This window comes from Octopus bimaculoides, chromosome 1, assembly GCF_046866305.1.
Source record: "Octopus bimaculoides isolate indiv1 chromosome 1, ASM4686630v1, whole genome shotgun sequence".
NCBI classification, from domain to species: Eukaryota; Metazoa; Mollusca; class Cephalopoda; order Octopoda; family Octopodidae; genus Octopus; species Octopus bimaculoides.
Genome location: NC_142928.1, coordinates 190,174,393 through 190,198,293, shown reverse-complemented (window position 1 = coordinate 190,198,293; position 23,901 = coordinate 190,174,393). Strand labels below are relative to the sequence as shown.

General features: G+C 35.4%; 1 protein-coding gene across 28 annotated transcripts in view; it reads right to left on the bottom strand.

The window, feature by feature from the left end:
* The window catches only part of LOC106875208 (dual specificity calcium/calmodulin-dependent 3',5'-cyclic nucleotide phosphodiesterase 1A), a 1,569,442-nt gene that overhangs the window by 10,559 nt on the left and 1,534,982 nt on the right, over positions 1-23,901 (bottom strand). For all 28 annotated transcript variants that reach the window (XM_089364164.1, XM_089364142.1, XM_089364159.1 and 25 more), the window contains 5 exons: positions 20,783-20,908; positions 13,572-13,673; positions 7,541-7,661; positions 7,370-7,451; positions 6,985-7,197 (listed from right to left, as the gene is read on the bottom strand). In XM_089364164.1, coding sequence (XP_089220290.1) covers positions 6,985-7,197; positions 7,370-7,451; positions 7,541-7,661; positions 13,572-13,673; positions 20,783-20,908 — 644 coding nt within the window. The remainder of the gene's footprint in view (positions 1-6,984; positions 7,198-7,369; positions 7,452-7,540; positions 7,662-13,571; positions 13,674-20,782; positions 20,909-23,901) is intronic.

Below are 23,901 nucleotides of genomic sequence, written 5' to 3'. Positions count from 1 at the left end.
ATCGTCAACAATGAACTGAAGGGAGCTGTAAATCTAACATCTGAATAAGCTTCTGTATAAGAACAAGTAGTAAATCTCTTTGACCAATTGTATTTCCTCTTTACAAAATGTTCTTTGAATATATAATTTTATATTTGTTGTTAGTACGTCTGAGAAGGAAATGAACTTCCTGTAGCAGCCAATGAAGACTTTCACTGTTTAGAAACAGTGGATAGGAAATGAACAGAGAATAGGAAATGCTGAATCAGTAAGAGAATAACGAAAACAAAATTTATACAAATTGTGTAACGAACACTTGGAAAAAAAAAAAAGAAATGTGAATCTATAACTACTGAATAATTATCACAGTTTATTTGTTAACCTGATATAAATTTATGGCTAGGTGCATAGAAGTAATGGCTGACTTGTGAATCTTCCTTTAATCCACATATTATTTTGAAAGCAATTCTATAATCATTCCTAGAAGTATTTAATTGTTGAACTATTAAAGCAGTAAGGCTACTTGCAACAAGGCATACACTTGATGTAAATAATGAAAGTAGACTTTTATTTTCTAGGCCTACTTCAAATTGTGCTGTGGCATAACTTATCCACTTTCCTTCAGTAAACTAATATACCTAACATCATCATTGATTAATGCCCATGTTCCATACTGGCATAGGTTGGATTGTTCAACAAGATCTGATGGGTCTGGTGACTGCATCATATTCCCATGCCTGCTTTGGCATTGTTTCTATAGGTGGGTGCTCTTCCTAATGCCAACAACTTTATAACATGTATTGAATATTGGGTGCTTTTTTTCCCATCGCACCAGCCCTAGTGAGGTTGCTATGCATGGCTACAGTTTCCTTCAAGTGAGTGGGGTTATAGTTGAATGGGAGGCAGCTTTTGAAAAAAGGGGTCAGAACAGGTTTTTTGCTGTTGAGCTATATGACTACACAGATTATAGAAGAGAAGGTGGGCATAGCCCAGATGAGAAAAGACTTCATTGCCATCTTCCACATAACTACTTATTTAAAAAATAAGCCACTGTGCAAGTAATAAGATGGCATTATTGAAAATGAAAAGTTCAATAGTGCTTCAAAACTTCAACAGCAGCATGGGGAGTTTGCTCAAGATGGAGAAGATAAACATTCAACACCAAATTGCAGTAGAGATATTGAAGGTTTAAATTTGTGTTGATCAAACTTAGAAGTTACAGAATATACACAAGATATTGTTGGCACTCCGTCGCTTACGACGTCGAGGGTTCCAGTTGATCCGATCAACGGAACAGCCTGCTCGTGAAATTAACGTGCAAGTGGCTGAGTACTCCACAGACACGTGTATCCATAACGTAGTTCTCTGGGATATTCAGCGTGACACAGTGTGACAAGGCTGGTCCCTTTGAAATACAGGCACAACAAAAACAGGAAGTAAGAGTGAGAGAAAGTTGTGGTGAAAGAGTACAGCAAGGTTCGCCACCATCCCCTGCCGGAGCCTCGTGGTGCTTTAGGTGTTTTCGCTCAATAAACATTCACAACGCCCGGTCTGGGAATTGAAACCGTGATCCTATGACCGCGAGTCTGCTGCCCTAACCACTGGGCCATTGCGCCTCCACACACAAGATATATACAGAAACAATTTCACTTTGTTGACATTTCACTAAGCTTTGTTTACATTTATTAAGTCTGTTGTGAAATCTCAAAATAGAAATTTTCAGCTCTAACTATAAAGTGGTGAAGTAACCAAGTGTATAATGTCATTAGTAATAAAATAAACACACAGGTATGTTGTACAAATGATCAATGTCACCAGTAATAAAGACACAGGTATTTTAACTTCTGTGTAAAGAGAAAACCAACAACAATTTTCCAAGTGACACACTTGTTTAAGCTCTTGTCAATGAACGAGAGATACATTTTTGTATCAACAGTCTCAACCATGTAATTTCAAAATTTTCTTTACTTAGAATAATCTTGTTGAAATCCAATGTGGGAACTTCTAGATTATTGCTTGAGTTGCAAGAAAAAATATACCCCTATCAGGACACATTGCATCATGTAGTTCTGGTTAAGAATTGCCTGTACAAAAAAAAAATGGCATGCTCCACAGCTGAGATACTTTGGATTAATGTTTGCCTGATCATAACTGATCCAGAGTTAAACAATGACAATTATTTTCAATTCAAATTTACATGAATATATTTTAGTAACACCTTACTAGTTTGCTTGTATATTCAGATCAAGAATAATCTTGCATTATTCAAACTCTCCACAGCCCAAAACTATTCACATATTTGTCATATTCTCCTTGATCTTAATAGGCGTATTCTCTGTCTACTGTGTGAAAATGATTCCCCCAAGTTTTATTATTTTTATGTGTCCAACTTGGTGGAATCATTCTATTACTGCAATTATTTTTAAAATACATAATTCAAAATGTTTATTATTTACATTATTTACATTTGACAGATATTTGTCCTTACCTTTGTTGTTAACACAACGTTTCAGCTGATATACCCTCCAGCCTTCATCAGGTGTCCTGGGGAAATTTCGAACCTGGGTTCTCATTCCTAAGGTATTTTTCGATGTTATTATTATTATTATTATTATTGTTCAGGTCACTGCTTGGAATTGAACTCAGAATCTTGGGGTTAGTAGCCTGCACTCTTAACCCCAAGATTCCGAGTTCGGTTCCAGGCAGTGACCTGAATAATAATAATAATAATAATAATAATAATAATAATAATAATAATACCTTAGGAATGAGAACCCAGGTTCGAAATTTCCCCAAGACACCTGATGAAGGCTGGAGGATATATCAGCTGAAACGTTGTGTTAACAACAAACAAGATGAGGACAAATATCCGTCAAATGTAAATAATGTAAATAATTCCTTATCAAAATGCTTTTGTAGTAATTAAATTCTCCTTGATGATGACCGAGAGATACATTTTTGTATCAACAGTCTCAACCATGTAATTTCAAAATTTTCTTTACTTAGAATAATCTTGTTGAAATCCAATGTGGGAACTTCTAGATTATTGCTTGAGTTGCAAGAAAAAATATACCCCTATCAGGACACATTGCATCATGTAGTTCTGGTTAAGAATTGCCTGTACAAAAAAAAAATGGCATGCTCCACAGCTGAGATACTTTGGATTAATGTTTGCCTGATCATAACTGATCCAGAGTTAAACAATGACAATTATTTTCAATTCAAATTTACATGAATATATTTTAGTAACACCTTACTAGTTTGCTTGTATATTCAGATCAAGAATAATCTTGCATTATTCAAACTCTCCACAGCCCAAAACTATTCACATATTTGTCATATTCTCCTTGATCTTAATAGGCGTATTCTCTGTCTACTGTGTGAAAATGATTCCCCCAAGTTTTATTATTTTTATGTGTCCAACTTGGTGGAATCATTCTATTACTGCAATTATTTTTAAAATACATAATTCAAAATGTTTATTATTTACATTATTTACATTTGACAGATATTTGTCCTTACCTTTGTTGTTAACACAACGTTTCAGCTGATATACCCTCCAGCCTTCATCAGGTGTCCTGGGGAAATTTCGAACCTGGGTTCTCATTCCTAAGGTATTTTTCGATGTTATTATTATTATTATTATTATTGTTCAGGTCACTGCTTGGAATTGAACTCAGAATCTTGGGGTTAGTAGCCTGCACTCTTAACCCCAAGATTCCGAGTTCGGTTCCAGGCAGTGACCTGAATAATAATAATAATAATAATAATAATAATAATAATAATAATAATACCTTAGGAATGAGAACCCAGGTTCGAAATTTCCCCAAGACACCTGATGAAGGCTGGAGGATATATCAGCTGAAACGTTGTGTTAACAACAAACAAGATGAGGACAAATATCCGTCAAATGTAAATAATGTAAATAATTCCTTATCAAAATGCTTTTGTAGTAATTAAATTCTCCTTGATGATGACCTGGTTTGGTTAGTCCACACCACTCTGTAAAGAGCCTAGGGCCAGTTTATTCTTTTACTTGTTTCAGTCATTTGACTGTGGCCATACTGGAGCACTGCCTTTAGTTGAGCAAATCGACCCCCCGGACTTATTCTTTGTAAGCCTAACACTTATTCTATCGGTCATTTTTGCCGATCCGCTAAGTTATGAGGACGTAAACATATCAGCCTCGGTTGTCAAGTGATGTGGAAGGGGGGAGACAAACACACACACACACATATATACAATCGGCTTCTTTCAGTTTCTATCTACCAAATCCACGCACAAGGATTTAGTCGGCCGGAAGCTATAGTAGAAGACACTTGCCCAAGGTGCCATGTAGTGGTACTGAACCCAGAAGCATATGGTTGGCAAGCAAGCTTTTCACCACACATCCACTCTTGTGCCTATGGTGTATATATTCCTCCCTGGCCAGAATGCTGATCTGTCACAAGATTACTCATTACTACCAGCTGAGTGGACTGGAGCAACAGAAAATGAACTGTTTTGCTCAAGTCCAACACACTAACCACTAAGCCATGTGCCTCCACAATCTGGTTTAAGGCTCAAGTTATACCTTGTAGCATATCATTATTAAAGATTCTTTTAAAAGATTCATAGATACAGTAATTGTATTATTAGGAAGATTTAAACTAGAATGGCACAATTCCAATTAATTAGCTGACTTGAAGTATTAAAGGGATTGATAAAGTTAATAATGAGTGGAAGTTCTTAATTAAATAGTACTGAAATTAGCTTGTGAGGAAGGAGACTGTGATGGTGAGGTAAATATTGGATTATAACTGAGAAAGAAATTCATTGTATTTAGATATTCAAAGATGTGGGTTGGTGAGGAGACTTATTGGTGCAACTAATTCAAAAGGCTGACTCTTCAGCCTCTGTGACAACATTATCAATGTGGGGGGGGGGGAGACAATGATAGCCAATAGGAATTATATTCTGTAAAGTCATCTAAAAATATAACCTTAGAGAAAAGGTGGAGAAGACGCACAGAGGTGTCTTCGATGCATTTTGATAATCAAACAGCTGGAGGTGTTTAGAGTGTGGCAAAGAAAACAGAACTTAAAATAATAGGGAAGAAGGACTGTTTTGTTGAGATGTAAGTGAGAAAGTCAAGAAAATGTGTGCATTGAGAATGGATTGTACACATGCATAAACATCATCTTTCAGAGAAAAGTTGGAATTTAGAATATAGCCTAGAATAGTGGTTGAGAGATTTTTGTCACATAGAGATGTTAGGTTTGCATGTTAGTAAGTTGTGTATAGGGCTGATAATCATTATCATCTTTTAATGTTCATCTTCCATCCTAGCTGTTGTTGGATAGTTTGACAGGATGTGACTAGTCTGAAGATTGCATTATGCTCCAATGTCTATTTTGGCATGATTTCTATGGCTGGATGACCTTCCAAATGCCAACTACTTTAGAGTGTATTGAGTGTTTTGTTTGTGGAAGTAGCACAAATGAGGCCACCATGTAACTCACAAGACTTAGATATTCTTTGACTGAGTAGAGTTATGATAGAAAGGGAGGCAGTTGTAAGCAAGGAGATGAGAGGTTAAAATCTGGGAGGATGGGCCAGAACCCAAAAGGTTTCTTACTGTTGAAGCTCTGGATGGCTGCCCCAAGTCACCTCTGATCAAGCAGACCCATGATGGAAGATATTTCAGCTGTGGACATCCCAACTTTTTTTATGTGCAGGGAATTCAGGACTACATTATCCCTTGCATCCTACTTTTAAGATTGTAGAGTGTGATTTAAGGTAGATTTGGCTGTTATTTTTACTCTATACAGGATACTTAGTTGGCTCAGCTTTGACTTGTATATTTATCCATTTTATTCTCATCTTTAGTAAACCAAAGATGTCCGTGATGAAAAACTAGCTGAGAACTGTACTGGTCTAGGAGGAGGCGGGGAAGGTGGTATGTTAAACCAGGTGACATGTAGGGTCATTTACCACCTTTAAAAATAGCATTACATCTTGTAAATTAGAGAAGATATGAGAGATGCTGTGTTTACCATATTGCCCACATATCAGAGCCTATGTCAAAGCCTTATCTTATTTGATTATTTTATATCAAAATGACTTCAATTCTGATGGCTGATCTACAAGTATTGAGGCTATCTCTGAGATTCAACAAAATACATTTTAGACAGATTTGTGGCTATACAAGACAAGCAGACCATGAAAGTGAGAGAGCATGTTTTAGACGAAGCAGCAAAGCATAGCATGTAGTTTCAGTAGTGGTTAGGGTTTGGTATAAGCTGAGTTGTAAATATATGAAATTAGAAATTAGGTTTATAGTGTTAAAATGTCTGATAAAGTAAGATATACTTAATTTTGTTGAGCTTGCAGGTTAATATTTAGGTTTTTGTGAACAAAAACATGTACTTCATTATGTATGTTAGCCAAGTCAACCACAATTGTACCTTTAGTGAATTTCTCTCAGTAATTATGACTGTGAGTAGCAGTATTTTATTGTAGTACCATTTTATAGTTAAATTAAAATAAATAAGCTCTATATTATGTTAAATAAGCTCTATAAGAGATAGAGAAACAGGTTAGAATATATGAAGAGGATTAGAGCTCTCTGTTAAGATTTTATCATTTTAAAAATAATGCCAGTGCCACTGGACTGGCTCTCATGCAGGTGGTACATAAAAAACGCTCTTTGAGCATGGTCATTGCCAGTACCGCCTGACTGGTCCTCATGCCAGTGGCACGTAAAAGCACCCACTACACTCTCAGAGTGGTTTGGCATTAGGAAGGGCGTCCAGCTGTAGAAACTTTGCCAGATCAGATTGGAGGCTGGTGCAGCCTTCTGGCTCACCAGTCCTCAATCAAATCGTCTAACCCATGCCAGCATGGAAAGTGGACGTTAAATAATAATGATGATGACTGTTGGAAATTTATTAATGTAGCTGATCATCTGCAGTGTTTTAGAAGAATTTGAAACAAACTAATGAAATAAACAAATTATATACATACCACTTGATTGTTTAGCACTCGGACGGCTGTTATTGCTAATATTTTCTAAACGTGGGCTCACAGAATCTGCTCTTTCAAAAACTTCCTCTGAAATAACTTCATCTACTTTTGCTGGAGTACATGCATATATAGACTGATTCACTTGATATATTATCTTTTGTAAGACATCACCCATAACTGTAAAACTTGGGTCAACAATGAACTCTATAAATCCTGTAGGAAGAATAGTTATAAACATTTTATACACACATACACATATATATATATATAGTTAACATTAATTTTAAATATTCATCACTAATACATTTAATACATCCTTTTATTGTTATGGATATTGTAAAATGTTAATTCACAGATGTTAAATTTAAATATAGTATAAACTAACCAATTTGGGATTCTGCAACTAGTGTAGCTTTTCGATCACAGAGTGGGGAAAATGGCAGACCTAGTTCTTTTTCTCTGTCACCCTGGATAGAAAAAAACAAATAATGTTAAATTTTAGAAATTTGGTTCATTGGTATATGGAAATTGAACACTTTGTCTTTATGATACTTACCTGCCTAAAGAATTCTTCAAGAAGCAAATCTGTCCATTTCTTATGCATACACCATTCTTTGGCTGGATGGCTGATGTCAGCACAGTGCAACACAAGCGATAGGGCTTTAGATTTTTCAATGCTGTAAAGATAATTATTTAGAAACATTTTGTAATAAATAAATGTATATATAAATATATATATATATATATATTATATGCATATAATTTTTATTGAAACTCAAAGGTGTCTTACTACCTGAGTTTCATGCCACTGTGATCTTCAGATGGAATCACAATAGAGTTGAACTTTAGTCACAAGAAAATGTCTCACTCTCAGTTGTAATAAAAACCATATCTTCTACAACATGTTTTGAGCACTCCATTCTCATTTATTTGACAGATACATACCATCCAGCCCTTTCCGGCATAGACAACAGATGTTAAATGATGATCATGATATATGTATACATTCTAAATACTGTTGCTTTTAATAAAATCTCACCCAACCACATTGGTATTTGAGAAATATTTCACTGAAATACCCTGATATTTGGTTACATTTTTATATTAATTTGTAATACTTGATATTCTATTGAAGAAAGTTTCTTTTTTTGCATTAAACTTGCTTTAGCATTGTTCAATTACTGACATTTTATCAACATTAGCTGCTTCATTATGGTATACTTCATGTCTGATGATTATTTTTTTAAAATATTGTCTGTGGTAAGTTAGCATTTGTACTTAGTTTTGGCTTCAAAAGCTCCATTTCAAAGACATGCTGAAGTGCAATATTACTGCCAAAAGCATTGAAGGAAATAAATGGGAAATTTCAATAAAAGACAAAGTATTCTGAAAAGTGACAATCTAGTTTTGAAGTTTGTCATGACCTTTGTGTGAGCACTTGGTACAATACTTGTCCTATGTCAAGAAATGCCCATCTCTCTCAAGCATCCAAACCAGCAATTCTAAGCTTGACATTCATACTGTCTCTACAGTAATGTCTTGACCACTTCTTTGCATGTTTTCAACTTTGTGTTAAACATACCTGCAAAACATTCTCTCATACTCCATCTTATACTCACAGCCACACTTAACTTAATACTAAACCAAGATCATTTTGTCAAATCGTTTTCCTCTTTAGAAATGTGTATTGTGATTCTTTGATCTCTTTTGTTTTTACCCCCATCTTTCAATCAAATATGCTTAAAGTAAAAAAAAAAAAAGCGGGGGGATTAAATGGTTTGTTTTTGGTTCATTGCTGTATTAAGTACAATAGAGTACAGAAAAACACTTAGTTTCAGTCATGTAGCTCTAAGCACAGCTTCTCACCCATATACATCTTTTTTGTCCATTAAAGAAAATTATATGACACATTATTAACTTACTTCTGCCTTGACTGATAATTAACTATACCAACCTTATCAACTTATTTCTGTCTTCACTGATAATCAAATAATCCTACTCTCTATTTCAGCAAATGGTTCTTTGACCTTAGGCTCTGTTTTTCCTGACAAACTAATGTAATAAAATTAATCATTGTATGTAAGGATAAGTCTACAAAATGGCATATTGGCAGCTGCTACCTCACCACTATCAGTACTAAATCTCTTAGGATCAGAACTACATCAGCCGAGATGTTTTGCTATCAATTACAAACATTGAAACCAATTACCAGTCTTCATTTTCATATCACAATAGCTATTTACTAAATACCTGTTTTACTGAATCAGTATATATGTATTAACTGGATCATATTTTATATACTTTCCAGTGACAACAGTAATTACACTATAATAAATATACACAAATGGTCACGTCTACCTTGAGTCACTATCTGCACACACACACACACACACATACACATACACATACACATACACACACACATACACATACACATACACACATATATATAACCAAAATTCTTATTCCCAAATCTGTAATTAACCGGATCTATTCCTGTAGATAACCTCATTAAGTATATGGATCTAGATAGCTGAGGGTTATGTAGATCCCTGTATAGTTAATACATTTTGTAAGCTTCTCCTGTTACATAAGGGTTAACATGAGATCTATTCTAATATTAAGCCTTAGAATAGAGTCAGCCTTGTCAAAGGGTCTGGGCTCTGATATTGATTACAAACTGCACGCTATTGCTGCCATGCAACAAACTATAGATAAAAAGCAATTTCAACTCCTGAGAGACACAACCAAACCATGATGTGTGTGTGCTTGTGAATAAAAATGCCATTGAAAATTATCAGTATAATCAAAATAGAGGTTGAAAAAATATATATAAAAATCATAATAATGTATAGTGTGGTCAATAAACTTGCCTAGTAATAACTTATCTCAGAAATGTCATCAAACAGCACAATGCTTCTTATGTGTACATTATAGAATCCAATAAGAAGGACAAATAATCTCTTATGATCAACAAAGGCAAAAATATTCTCTGTATTTTTTAATATCTAGATCACCAAGACATGAATTTGCGATAGAACACAACACATTGAAGGAAGTGGTTTAATGTAAGTAAACTAAAAAAATGCATCTATTCAATATTAGTTGCATTGTATCAACTGTATTGATTTTCTTCTAAACTAAGAAAACAGCTTCTCTTTTTTGCTTCTTAAATGAAAGAAGTCCTGAACATACCTCATCTCTCAGATTGAATGCAATTTTGTAATTCAGTTACTTATTACTTTCAAATTGCATAATTTTGCATTTATTATGTAACTTCCGAAATGAGAGTTTCACTTACTGAAAGGGAAAGAAAAACCTTATCAATTACTCCTTGTCTTGTATTGATATTTGAAGGCTGGATTTGGGTAGATTGAGAACTGAATATTGTGGAGCACATTTCAAATACAATATCAGATACTTATCTATTCTAAATATACTCTCAACAGCTCTCGTTTATGCATAATATTTTCATCATCTACTAAACCAGTAGTTCTCAACCAGCTTCTACCTACTGCATATCCAGCCCACTTAAGAGTACCCTTGATGCATCAGGCGATATGATATGCTTGAGAAGACCTGTTGAGTCAAGTAAAACCAAAATCATAGCTGTGGCCAGTGTTCCTTGACTGGCTCCCATTCCAGTGGCACATAAAAAGCATCATCCGAATGTGGTCGATGCCTTCAGTCACATGATGTGTTATTTTTGGATGGGTCAGAGGTGAAGTATATTTGCTGATAAATAGTGCAGAACGGTAGAACTCTAACTAGTTAACTGAGTGATACAGGGAAATGAGTTACTGTAAGAGGATTGTTGACGCTTAACCCTAGGTTTGTGCTGATTGGTGAGATCAAAGATGTCCCAGCCTAACCAGCCTGTAATTCTTCAGATACAATGTATCTAGGTCTCCATTATTCAATGTGTCCATGTATTTTTGTTTTTTCAAAATAGAGTCTGATTTAGGGAAGTCTTGGCAGTCTTTTTATTAGACTCTCTTGATGGCTTTTGTGAAGTTGGCTGTTTCACCATCATCATCGTTTAACGTCCACTTTTCATGCTGGCATGGGTTGGACAGTTTGACTGAGGACTAGTCTCCAGTCTGATTTGGCAAGGTTTCTACAGTTCGATGCCCTTCTTAATGCTAACCAGAGTGTAATGGGTGCTTTTTTTGTGCCACCAGCACAGGTGCTAGTTACATGACACCGGCATCGGCCATGTTGCCTCCATGAGGCCCAATGCTCAAAAGGTGCTCTTTATGTACCACTGGCACAGGTGTCAGTTGCATGACACCGGCATCAGCCACAACTATGATTTTACTTGGTTTGATGGGTCTTCTCAAGCACAGCATATCACCAAAGGTCCCAGTCACCAGTCATTGCCTTCATGAGGCCCAACGTTCAAAGGTCATGCTTCACCACCTTATCCCATGTCTTCTTTGGTCTACCTCTTCCACAGGTTCCCTCCACAGTTAGAGATCAGCACTTTACACAGCTGTCCTCGTGCATATGCATCACATGACTATACCAACACAGTCGTCTATCTTGCACACTAAGTCTGATGCCTCTTATTTTCTCTCAAGATGCTTACCCTCTGTTGTATATGCACACTGACATTGCACATCCAGCGAGGAATGCTAGCTTCATTTCTTACAAGCCTACACATGTCCTTCGCAGTCACAGTCCGTGATTCACTGCTGAGTAGCATAGCTGTTTACAGACAGGCATAATACAGTTTGCTTTTCACTCTGAGGGAGAGGCCCTTTGTTGCCAACAGTGGTAGGAGCACTCTGAACTTTGCCCAGCTTATTCTTATTCTTACAGCTACACTCAGAGCACCCACTTCTGCTACTGATAACAGTCACTTAGATAACAGAAGCTACCAACTACTAGGTATCCCCACTGGAATTTGATGGAGTCTATTTTCTGCACATTTTTAGTGTTTGTTGTACCTTTGCACCTTCCACACATAAAAACAATTTCCCCAGTTAACCTTCTTCTGATAATGCTGCATCTCTTATGTGTCCATACCCTGCACCAGGTACATCTTATGGAATTTCTCCCTACACCTTTCCCATAGATTGAGCAGGGCCATCTACCTGAGGGATTTGTGATTTATCTGCTTTCCTGCTTACTAAGATTTTGGTTTTTGCTAGGTTGTTTAAGTTAGACAAACCTGATCTCAAGCGGACCTGACATCAAAGGTGTCTTGGTTTTAAATATATCTCACAATTTTGTGGACACTGTATCTACAACTACAGTATGTAGCATGTACTTCTTCATTTAAGATGTTAGTATGTAATTGTAGAGAAATTTGACTACTAATTCTAAGTGGTCAAGTGACAGCATACAAACTATCTCACTGCCACATGATGTGAGTTGTCTAAAGAAATAATCAGTTGATTCAATACTTACAAGATAATGATGACTAGATTCAGAGGTGAAAAAAAAAGAAGTTGAATGTTTAGAGGGTGATTACTGTGGGAAAGGATATGGCTTAGAGAGGAGACTCATGTAAATAGTTTAGAATAACAAATGAATCATGTTTACTAACAATGGAGGTGTGGGAAGAGTATAAAGACCTAGAGGAGTTGTGTGTATTGAATGCAATTTTTGGTGACTCATGAGACATTATCCTTAGTAACTAACAATACTACCAAAATTAGCATGAAAAAATTACGTTACAAACAAAAACTAGATGACTATCAGAATTTCAGATTCTTCATTATGGAGGAAATTCACACAAATCACAATATTTGACACAAGGTAACACAATGATTCAAAGTGCTAATGATATATGGGACTTAGGAGTAATCATGTCAAATGATGATCTTTTATTAGCCACATAATCAAGCTGACCTTTAAATGCAGATGTAGGATGGATCCTATAAACTTTTGTGACAAGAGAACCAGTAGTTAAGCTAACTCTATGGAAAACCCCAGTTCTGAGCAGATTAGATTACTGCTCACAGTAATCTCCTAAGTCATTCAGTCTCATTGAAGAAATTGAAAGGTTACAAAGAATGTTCACCAGAGAAATAACTTTGGTTAAAAGCCTTAATTACTGGGAACATCTGAAAGCACAGTATCTCTACTCTCTTGAACACTGAAGTGAGAGAGATATGCTATCATATGCATATGGAAAATCCTGGAGAGGCATGTTCCAAATTTCGGCATTAGAGAAATTTTAATGCACAAACTGATAGAATAAGTACTAGGCTTACAAAGAATAAGTCCTGGGGTAAATTTGCTTGACTAGAAGCGGTGCTCCAGCATGGCCATAGTCAAATGACTGAGACAAATAAAAAAGAATATCTCATTGCACCAATCACATTAACAGCATCCTCTTCTTTGGACACAGCATCTGTACTTTCTATCTCTTTGGAGTACTATATATTCCCTTTCGCCCTCTTTCTTTTTACCTGTGTTACTAATCCCTTTTTTTGTGTGGTCCCCATGTTCCCTTTTTAACTTTCTTCTCACACATCTTTTGTTGTTGCCCGATAAGCATGCTTCTTATACTTTATGGTAATACAAGTTCATATAACATGCTTATAAAACAACAATTTTCAGTTATCAGAAATGCTTACCCTTCTGTCAAAGTCAGCATACTTTTCATGTTTTTGATTTGCTGGAAATGAAAAGACATGTCAGTGGCTAAGACCATGTCAATCAGCAGACTCCGGAATTCTCTACAAAAGAATATTTAGAAAATTATAGAGGTTTTTAAATCAAATAGCATTTTCAGTTTTTATGCAATATTATAAAAATTGTAAAGATAATAAATGACTTAAGAATTAAAAAAATCATTATATAATGTTGTTCACAAAATTATGTGAATTAGAAAATCTAAGACAGTAAAACCTTCAGGTTTCAAAGGATTTGCTGTGAACAATTGTTACTCCCTATACACAGAGAAAAATATAGGGGATTGCCTTGATATGTTTCATGGTTAATTAACTAGTCATGAGAAGGCAAGTAATACTTATTCTTCCATCATAAAGTGACGTTATGCTAATCACTATTTTACTCATGCAAACCAGAATTTGTCCTATATATATATATATATATGTTGTTGTACTTGGGGATGGTCATATTGCCAGTTTAGCCAATAAAAACACACGCACTGTATATTTGGTGTTAATTTTTTTTTTTTTTTTTTTTTCAGCTTTATATTACATTAATCTTAATCTTAATCTTATTTCGGCCAGAGTTCTTTCGTCACACTTCTGTGACCTCATCAGTGGTCCTTTGTTTCCTTCTTCTTTCTTATGTGTGTCTCACCTTGCTAACTATCAGCCAAAATGGCTGATAGTTAGCAAGGTGAGACACACATAAGAAAGAAGAAGGAAACAAAGGACCACTGATGAGGTCACAGAAGTGTGACAAAAGAACTCTGGCCGAAATAAGATTAAGATTAAGATTAATGTAATATAAAGCTGAAAAAAAAAAAATAACACCAAATATACAGTGCGTGTGTTTTTATTGGCTAAACTGGCAATATGACCATCCCCAAGTACAACAACATCTGTTTCAACACACGATTTCACATAAAAAATCTTGCAAAACAAATATATATATATATATATATATATATATATGCGCGTGTATGTATGTATATATATATCTTGAGACTCTTCTTCTTTTCTCTTCTTTTCTTTGATGTATTTTTCTTCACTCTGATGAAGCTCCATGTTCCAGATCGGATGTATTACCAAATAGGATGAATATTATTTTCAGAATTTTCATTGGCAATACCATATAACATTGGAAGCTGAGACAGCTGTTAGATGGAATACAGTTTATTTGTATTTAATTAAAAAGTAATAATTGATGTTAGTCAATTGTTGTTAATCAATATTTCTCCATTTTCTGTTTACTTTATATATATATATATATATATATATATATATATAGGTTATGAGAGGTAATGGTGTCAAGAAGACCCAAAGGTGTCAGGTAATGCTGAGTAAATGCTATGGACAGACTATAGTTAAGCTCCAGGTTTGGTGATTATGCGAATGAGGAGTCCAACGTAGATCATATATTAGCATGTGTATATATAAAAAATTAACAGAATGAGATAAAAATCCAAGGCTATGAAAGATTTCAGAACATTTATAAATAGAAGGCCTTACAGCTGTTTCCAGGATATTTTATATATCCCTTTATTGGAGACGGTGCAAGAAAACGGTTTAGCAATAGTTATTCTAGATAAGATATGAAGTAGGGAGTGAAGTTGAGGAATGAAAACAGATGTGAGATATGCAGGGACATTGTATCTGCAGTTCCATTATTTAAGCGGAATGGTATGCATATAAGATTCCTGTACCTTATGTGTAAGTTCCAATAGTATTTAAAATTGGTCATTCCAAGCATAGTTTATACACGGTGTTATTGAATCAAGGGTTTTTTTTCTAAGTAACTTAAAAGTTGGGAATGTATTTGTAAGGTCAAATAAAAAACTGATTTTTATTTGACCTTACAAACACATTCTCAACTTTTAAGTCACTTCAAAAAAATCCTTGATTCAATAACATCTGTTTTCATTATTCCACTTCACTCTCTTTTTCATATCTTCTCTACAATAACTATTGCTTAACCGTTTTCTCGCACCGTCTCTGATGAAGGGATGTGTAAAATATCCCGGAAACAGCTGTAAGACCTTCTCTTTATAAATGTTCTGAAATCTTTCACAGCCTTGGATTTTTACCTCATTCTGTTAATTTTATATATATATATATGTATACTGTTTGAAAAAGGATCTTGAAGATAGACAATTTCAGAAAAGATAATCAAACTAATGCCTTTTTCTTTAATTTGCATTGTTTGGGGATCTATGTGGTTTGAATCACCATCTCCAATTTTGTTCCAGTTGTTTTTAAATTTGGTATATGGATTAAGTTTTGTATACTTATCATGGAACGGAAAATCATTTTTCCTATAAATTTATAGTTAAAAAGTTATTAGCCCTTAAAGTTTGCAAAATTTGGGTATTTTAGCTAATCAGAAGCAAGTATTTTACACATCACCTTGAAGTTCTGTTAGCATAGTAAGCCAAGAACTCTGTTTCTATAGTAACCAAGGAGTGCAACCACCATGTGTTCCATAACTGTTTGCAAAGAACTCTGTTTCCATAGTAACCAAAGATGCTGTGCATGCACACAAGGAGTGTAACTACCATGTGTTCCATAATTGTTTGTTTTCATCGCAGTAGCTTTTAAATATTTAAATTGCTCGCGTATGTTTTAACATTTTTCACTGTTATTTCTAATGCTTTGACATGCCAGTGCCCCGCCCTCCACTTCTCGCTACTGTGACAGATGATGGAAGAAGCAGCAAATGCACTGTTTTCTGATTGGCTGAAAATTCCGAAAATTATCAAACTTTGAACACCTGTAACATTTTCGCAAAATTTTTCTGGAATAAATGAATAACAAATTCAGATTGTTATGTTTATATGCCAACAGAATGTGGCAGTGCTATAAAGAACAATGTTATTGTTGTTTTAGCCCCAGGAAACATCTTTGCCAGCTGGCTATCGACACACACTTTGTGTCTGTATAGCAATTTGCAAAGAAGGGCATCGCTCCCATCTCTAGCCTTCGGATTCTGCATCACAAATTACATCTATATGCTACATTAAAAAAAAATATTTTTAAAGATATCGACATGCAGTGACTCAAACCACAAGGATCCTTGTTTGGCTTCTTAATTTATCTAAATGTTACTTGTCACAATGCTTCAAATATATCTCTATAGACTGTCTGCTATAAACTAACTGTATCAAACCAGATGAATTCGAGTTACATTGTATTTGTTTACTGAAGCAATTGCTTTTGCTACCAGTGACAAACAAGACAAATTTGCCATCTAATTGGCAGAAAACTTCTACATGTTGCCATGACTGCTGTTTTGAACTACATATTAGGCCACCCTCAGGGCTTTCAAAAAAATAGACAAGATGCCTGACTGTCTGTTTCATTTTGTTCTTTGTATTCCCTCTCTGTATTCCTTTATGTAGTGCTATCTTTGAAAAGGATCTTTTAGATTGATAATTCAGAAAAAAAGATAAAAATAATAAACTGTTTTTATTAAATGTATTGTTTGGCTTTCAACTCCATACTCACTCAGAGCTATATATATATATCTTTATTTTATCATCAACCAATTACAGAATGAACTGTTTATATTTTACTGTGGTACCAACTCTAAAGTGGTTGACATGACATCAGCAACACTACAGAGTCCTCCCATCTCTACACTATCTTTGCTTATTTGCCATTTACATTTCAGAGCCTACCAAGTGTATTTTATTGTGCCACCAGCATTAGTGCATCTTGTAAGGCCAGAAAGTCCTCACTGCTTCATGATATATTTGCATGAGCAAAACAACACGACTGAGAAAGTGAATAGATGAGACAGTGAAAAGAAGAATCAGGTTGGGTTGGTGAACGAAACATTATTGGCTATGTGGTAAGTAGCTTGCTTACGAACCACATGGTTCCGGGTTCAGTCCCACTGTGTGACACCTTCTACTATAGCCTCGGGCCGACCAAAGCCTTGTGAGTGAATTTGGTTGACGGAAACTGAAAGAAGCCCGTTGTATATATGCATGTATATGTGTATGTGTGTGTATATGTTTGTGTGTCTGTGCTTGTCCTCCCAACATTGCTTAACAACCGATGCTCGTGTGTTTACATCCCTGTAACTTAGCGGTTCGGCAAAAGTGACTGATAGAATAAGTACTAGGCTTACAAAGAATAAGTCCCGGGGTCGATTTGCTCGACTAAAGGTGGTGCTCCAGCATGGGCACAGTCAAATGACTGAAACAAGTAAAAGAGTATAGAAACAGAAGAAATGGGATGAGGCAGTACTTGAGAGAGTGATAGATAGTAATGAAAGTGGACAATGGTAAAAGTGAGTGATGGATGTAAATAAAAAGGAGCCCTTTGAAGAGAGGGTGATCAGTAACAATACAGAGTGGGTAATGTTAGAGTGATCAGGATGGCAATAGGAAGAATTGAAAAAGGGTCCAATACTATTCTTCATTACAGGGGCAGCTAAGTACAAAGAATAAAAAGGATCTACTACTGTCCTTAGTAACAATGATGACATAGTAGAGTGAATAGAGAAGATGATGACCTATATAGAAGGTATCAAGGTGGCAACAGATGTAAAACATAACTGAGACATACTGGGTGAAAGACTCAAATGTGTGAGTTAAGCTTTCCAGTTTTTACCACTAACTCTCTTTTAACATTACTTTTGTCCTTTGCTTAGATAGGCAGCTCTTCTCCAGACACCAAATCATCTTGTTCTTTTGTAATAACCTCCATGAGGCTTAGCAACTTCATTCTTTCCCACTTCATCCTATTCCAGGTTACATGCCCGCTCTAGCAGACTCTTCTCTCTTGCATGCGACATCTGATTTATCTTACGTCCAGTTTTTCTCTATGCACATTTATAGTCTGGCATTACACATTTACTGAAGCATGCTTGTGTCGTTTCATTTTTATCTTTGCAAATCATCTGAATTCAAGGCCAACATCTATTGTACAATCTACCCTCACATCAACAGAGACACTCTTTGTTGCCAGCAGGGGTAATAAGTTCTCTGAAAGTTTTCTGACCAGCTCTTGCTCTGCAATTATGCTTTCAGAATATCTACCTCCACTGTTAATGGTCACCTAGGTAATAGACGCTATCAATTACCTCTAAACAGTCTACTGGGTATTACCTAGAATCTATTTCTGATCTGTTAATCTATTTCCCTTGTGAAAATCCATTATGATAATTTTCTTGAAAAAAAAAAAGAATAAAAAAAGAAAAGAAAGAAACTATTCTTTATGAAACATAAAACAAAGCTGATGTTTGAGTATTTGATATTAGTTCATAAATGAATGAACATTAATTAGTTTCAGACATGGACAGATTATTCATTAATGCCCATCAATGTTATATTAATAACAATAATATCAAAGATTCAAACAAACTTGTCTGTTTACAATTCTCAATATAAGGAAAATAAGTTGTTTTAAATTAAAATGACATTTATTTCTTCTAAATCATAGTCTTTTGGTTTCTGTCCTATTTAGGCAGCCTTTTCAAAATATTGAACAATAAGAAATTTGTTAGAGCTGAAAAAACTAAATATACCAGTTATATGCTTTGTCTTTTTTCCCCAAAGCCTTACTAGTGGATGTCTCCCACCAGACTTTCTTTACATACATAATTCTTAGACCTAAACCTCACCCCCACCTCATCAAACAATAATCCTATCCTAATCCTTATTATTTTCTTCATTTCCACCTTCTCATTATCAGATAGGGATTAAGTTTTTGCACACTGGTAAAATGAATGAAATCAAACAATCAGCTCATTCATAATCACTTGGACAAATCAATAAGTGACTATCCTTTTTGGCTTTGAGATGATGGAAATGGGAGTGTTGACATTGATACAGATAAAAGAGGAAACAGATCCTATCAGCTTTAAACGGAGTCTAGACAGCTTTCTTCAAAGAGTACCAGACAAGCCACCCATACCTGGATACAACTCACTCAATAAGAACTCACTACTTGAATGGACCATAGACATAAGTTAGACATGGCCTGGACCAATCTTTGGTCGAAACATATCTAAGTTTATCTAAGTTTACATCTCTCAAAGTTACCTGCAATGTCAAGGTGTAATTTGCAATCTAAGATGTAAACAGCATTACAGAATCATCTTGGGAAAGCTCACTTGTACTTTACATTATTCTTATATTTGTTTCAGTCATTTGATTGTGGCCATGCTGGAGCACTGCTTTTAGTCAAACAAATTGACCCTAGGACTTATTCTGTTGATCTCTTTTGCCAAGCCACTAACTTACAGGGACGTAAACACACCAACATTGGTTGTCAAGTGATGGTGGGTGACAAACACAAACACACACACACACATATATATGTATACAAAGTATGGGGGTTTAGTTCACAGGTGATCTAAATGATTAGGTATGGTAGGTAAGTGCTATAACGGATTAATAATAATGTTTGAGATGTTTGCCTTGCCTTAATGTTTGTTGTCCTCTTTAACAATTATATATATATATATATATATAAACAATGGGTTTCCTTCAGTTTCTGTCTACCAGATCCACTCACAAGTATTTGGTTGGCTCAAGGCTATAGCAGAAGACACCCAAGTTGCCATACAGTGGGACTGAACCCAGAACCATGTGGTTGGTAAGCAAGCTACTTATCACACAGCCACTCCTGCACCTATAATAAACATGAGTTTATTTTTGTTTTGCATATGATAAACTACAACGGTATATTGGTGTCAATTTTTGGCATGAGACCAGCAATTTCAGGAGAGGAGTAGGTCAATTATATCAACCCCAGTACTCAACTGGTATTTATTTCATTGACTCCGAAAGGATGAAAGGTAAAGGTGGCCTTGATGGAATTTGAACTCAGAACATAAAAACAGATGAAACGCCCTTAAGCATTTGCCCGGTGTGCTAATGATTGTGCCAGCTTTTCTCCAACTATATATTACCGAAATCTTGTTATACTGTGATCAACACTTCTGGCCATGACCATACTGTCAGTGGCGTTGGCTGTCCATTTTGTCCCTTTTAGATGTAATAGGGTGGGACTTAAGATAAGTTTGGCTGCTATTTCTGCCTGATAGAGTGACCAAGTAGCAACTTCCTTATTCGAATATTCCAACTTAGTTTCTTTTAATACATAGTAGAAAAAATGAAATTAAAGTAATATGAATGTTAAAGAATTAATAAATGATTACTCACCTGTATTCTTCTTTACTGAGCCCAGTAAGAATGTTGTATTCATCTAACTTTAGCAACTTAAACGCAGCGCTAACATGGTGATTTTCAAGCACAGCTTTGTCATTGTACAATAAAGCAACTTCAGACCTGTTTGAAAATATTGTTAACATATAAGATAATTAATAAACAAAATGAAGTTTCTTAGATGTAATATTGAATTTATTTCAAAGTATGTGTATGTGTGTGTGTATAATATATATATATGTGTGTGTGTGTGTGTGTGTGTGTGTGTGTGTGTGTGTGTGTGTATATATATATATATGTTATGAGTGGTGATGGTGTCAAGATGACCCAAAGGTGTCAGGTAAATACTATTAGAACTTACAAGATACAGGAAACATATGTATACCATTCTGCTTAAATAATGTAACTCCAGATACAATATCCCTGTATATCTCACATCTGTTTTCATTCCTCCACTTCACTCTCTATTTCATATCTTCTCTAGAATAACTATTGCTTAACCATTTTCTCGCACCGTCTCCAATGAAGGGATATGTAAAATATCCTGGAAACAGCTGTAAAACCATCTCCTTATAAATGTTCTGAAATCTTTCACAGCCTTGGATTTTTATCTCATTCTGTTAATTAACTGGTGTTGGTTTGTTTATGTTCCCATAACCTAGCTGTTCGGCAACAGAGACCAACATGCCAGGCTTAAAAAATAAGTACTGGAGTAAATTTACATTATTTACATTTGACAGATACTTGTCCTCATCTTGTTTGTTGTTAACAAAGCGTTTCGGCTGATATTGCCTCCGGTCTTCATCAGGTTTTTTTTTTTTTGTGGAAATTTCGAACCTGGATTCTCATTCCTAAGGTATTTTTAAATGTTGTTGTTATTATTATCATTATTCATGGTCACTGCCTGGAATCGAACTCGGAAACTTGTAAAATGCAAATATTGTACATAATTCCTCATCTCTTCAATATAGAATTGGAGTAAATTTGTTGAACTAACACTCTTCAAGGCAAGCACCTCAGTATGTTTGCCGGCCAATGACTGAAACAAACAAAAGATAAACAGATTCTACCTTTTAGTATTGCAAGCTCTATTACCATATTAACATATCCCTATTGAGAGATGTTGGGAAGATCCTCGGTGATTGTACAAATTGGGATCTAGTGGTAACTGTCAATATCTAAGATGGACTGATAATGGTTTTTAAAAGATATGGGATTGGAGAATGATGTTATTTGCATAGGATTGTATAGGATTAAAGCTGATTAACTGGTTATTGATTAAATGGATGAAAAATTATGGATCCTTGAGATGGGATTCTTTTCAAATGCATTTATCATGAAGCAGTAAGGTTGTGGTAATGATAAATTAGGTTACTTTTAATTAAACTGGTGCTCCGTCAGTCACGACGAAGAGTGTTCCAGTTGATCTGATTGACAGAAGAGCCTGCTTGTGAAATTAGTGTGTAAGTGGCTGAGTATTCCACAGACATGTATACCCTTAATGTAGTTCTCAGGAAGAATCAGCTTGACACAAAATGTGACACGGCTGGCCCTTTGAATTACAGATACAACTCATTTTCACCAGCTGAGTGGACTGGGGCAATGTGAAACAAAGTGTTTTGCTCAAGGATACAATATGACACAAGGAATCAAGCTCATAATCTTATGATTACGAGCACAACACCCTAACCATTAAACCAAGTGCCTTCACACTCTTAATTAATGTTATTATATAAAGGACTTGTTAATTAGAATATTATTTTGCAAACAAATTAACAAATTAAGAAAAAAATAATCACAATATTAGGAATAAAAAGAGAGGCAAGTAGTATAAACATGATCTGCTTAACAGCATTCATCCTCTTCCTCCTCATCATCATCATCAGCTTCCCATGCTGGCATGGGTTGGACAGTTTGACTGGAACTGGTAAGCCAGAGAGCTGCACCAAATTTTAGTCTGATTTCGGTTTGGTTTCTATAGCTGGATGTCCTTCCTAATGCCAACCACTCCGAGAGTACTTTTTATGAGCCACCAGTACAGGTACCTTTATGTGCTACTGGCAAGGGCACTAGTCATGTGACACTGGCATCAGCCACGACTACAATTTCACTTGGCTTGAAAAGTCTTCTCAAGCACAGCATATCCTTTTCTACTCTAAGCACAAGGCCTGACATTTTTAGGGAGGGAGCCAGTTGATTAAATCGATCCCAGTACACAATTGGTACTTAATTTATCGACCCCGAAAGGATGAAAGGCCAAGTCAACCTTGGCAGAATTTGAACTCAGGACATAAAGACAGACAAAATACTGCTAAGCATTTCGCCCAGCATGCTAACGTTTCTGCCAGCTCGCCACCTTGTCAAGCACAGCATATCACCAAAGGTCTCAATCACTTGTCATTGCCTCTGTGAGGCCCAATGTTTGAAGAACATGCTTCACCACCTCGCATTATATGTGTTAATATAAAATTAGATGTATAATCCTTTCCACTATAGGCACATGGCCTGAAATTTTGAGGAAAGGGGCTAGTCAGTTATTTCAATCCTAGTATACAACTGGTATTTATTTTGTTGACTCTGAAAGGATGAAAGGCAAAGTTGACTTCAGTGGAATTTTAATTTAGAAGTTGAAGACAGATAAAACACTGCCAAGTAGTTTTTCCAGCATGCTAATAATTCTGCCAGCTCGTTACCTTAAAATTATATAAATAATATGTATATTCTGAAAATACTTAAGTCTGGTGTCATTAATTATGGTTTTTGAAAAGAATTGTAAATTTAGAATTTGTGTAGGTGTCACCAATGTACAGACTTAAAAAAAAAAAAATTGAGAATATGCCATTCACCAAGACTTTGGTATCTGGTGATTGAAGAATTTAATGTAGGAGAGTGTAGCAGTTTTGTGTTAAAATTCAGTTCATGAAAGCAAGTGGTGGGTAAGGCATGCATGTGTTGGTACACCACTCTCAGTTTATAATAATTTTCAATTGTAACTAAAACTGAGAACATTTCTTGGTCAGTGAATGTTAAATTACAAAAAAAAAAAAAATATAAAAATGTATGCATAGGTGTGGCTGTGTGGTAAGTAGCTTGCTTACCAGCCACATGGCTCCAGG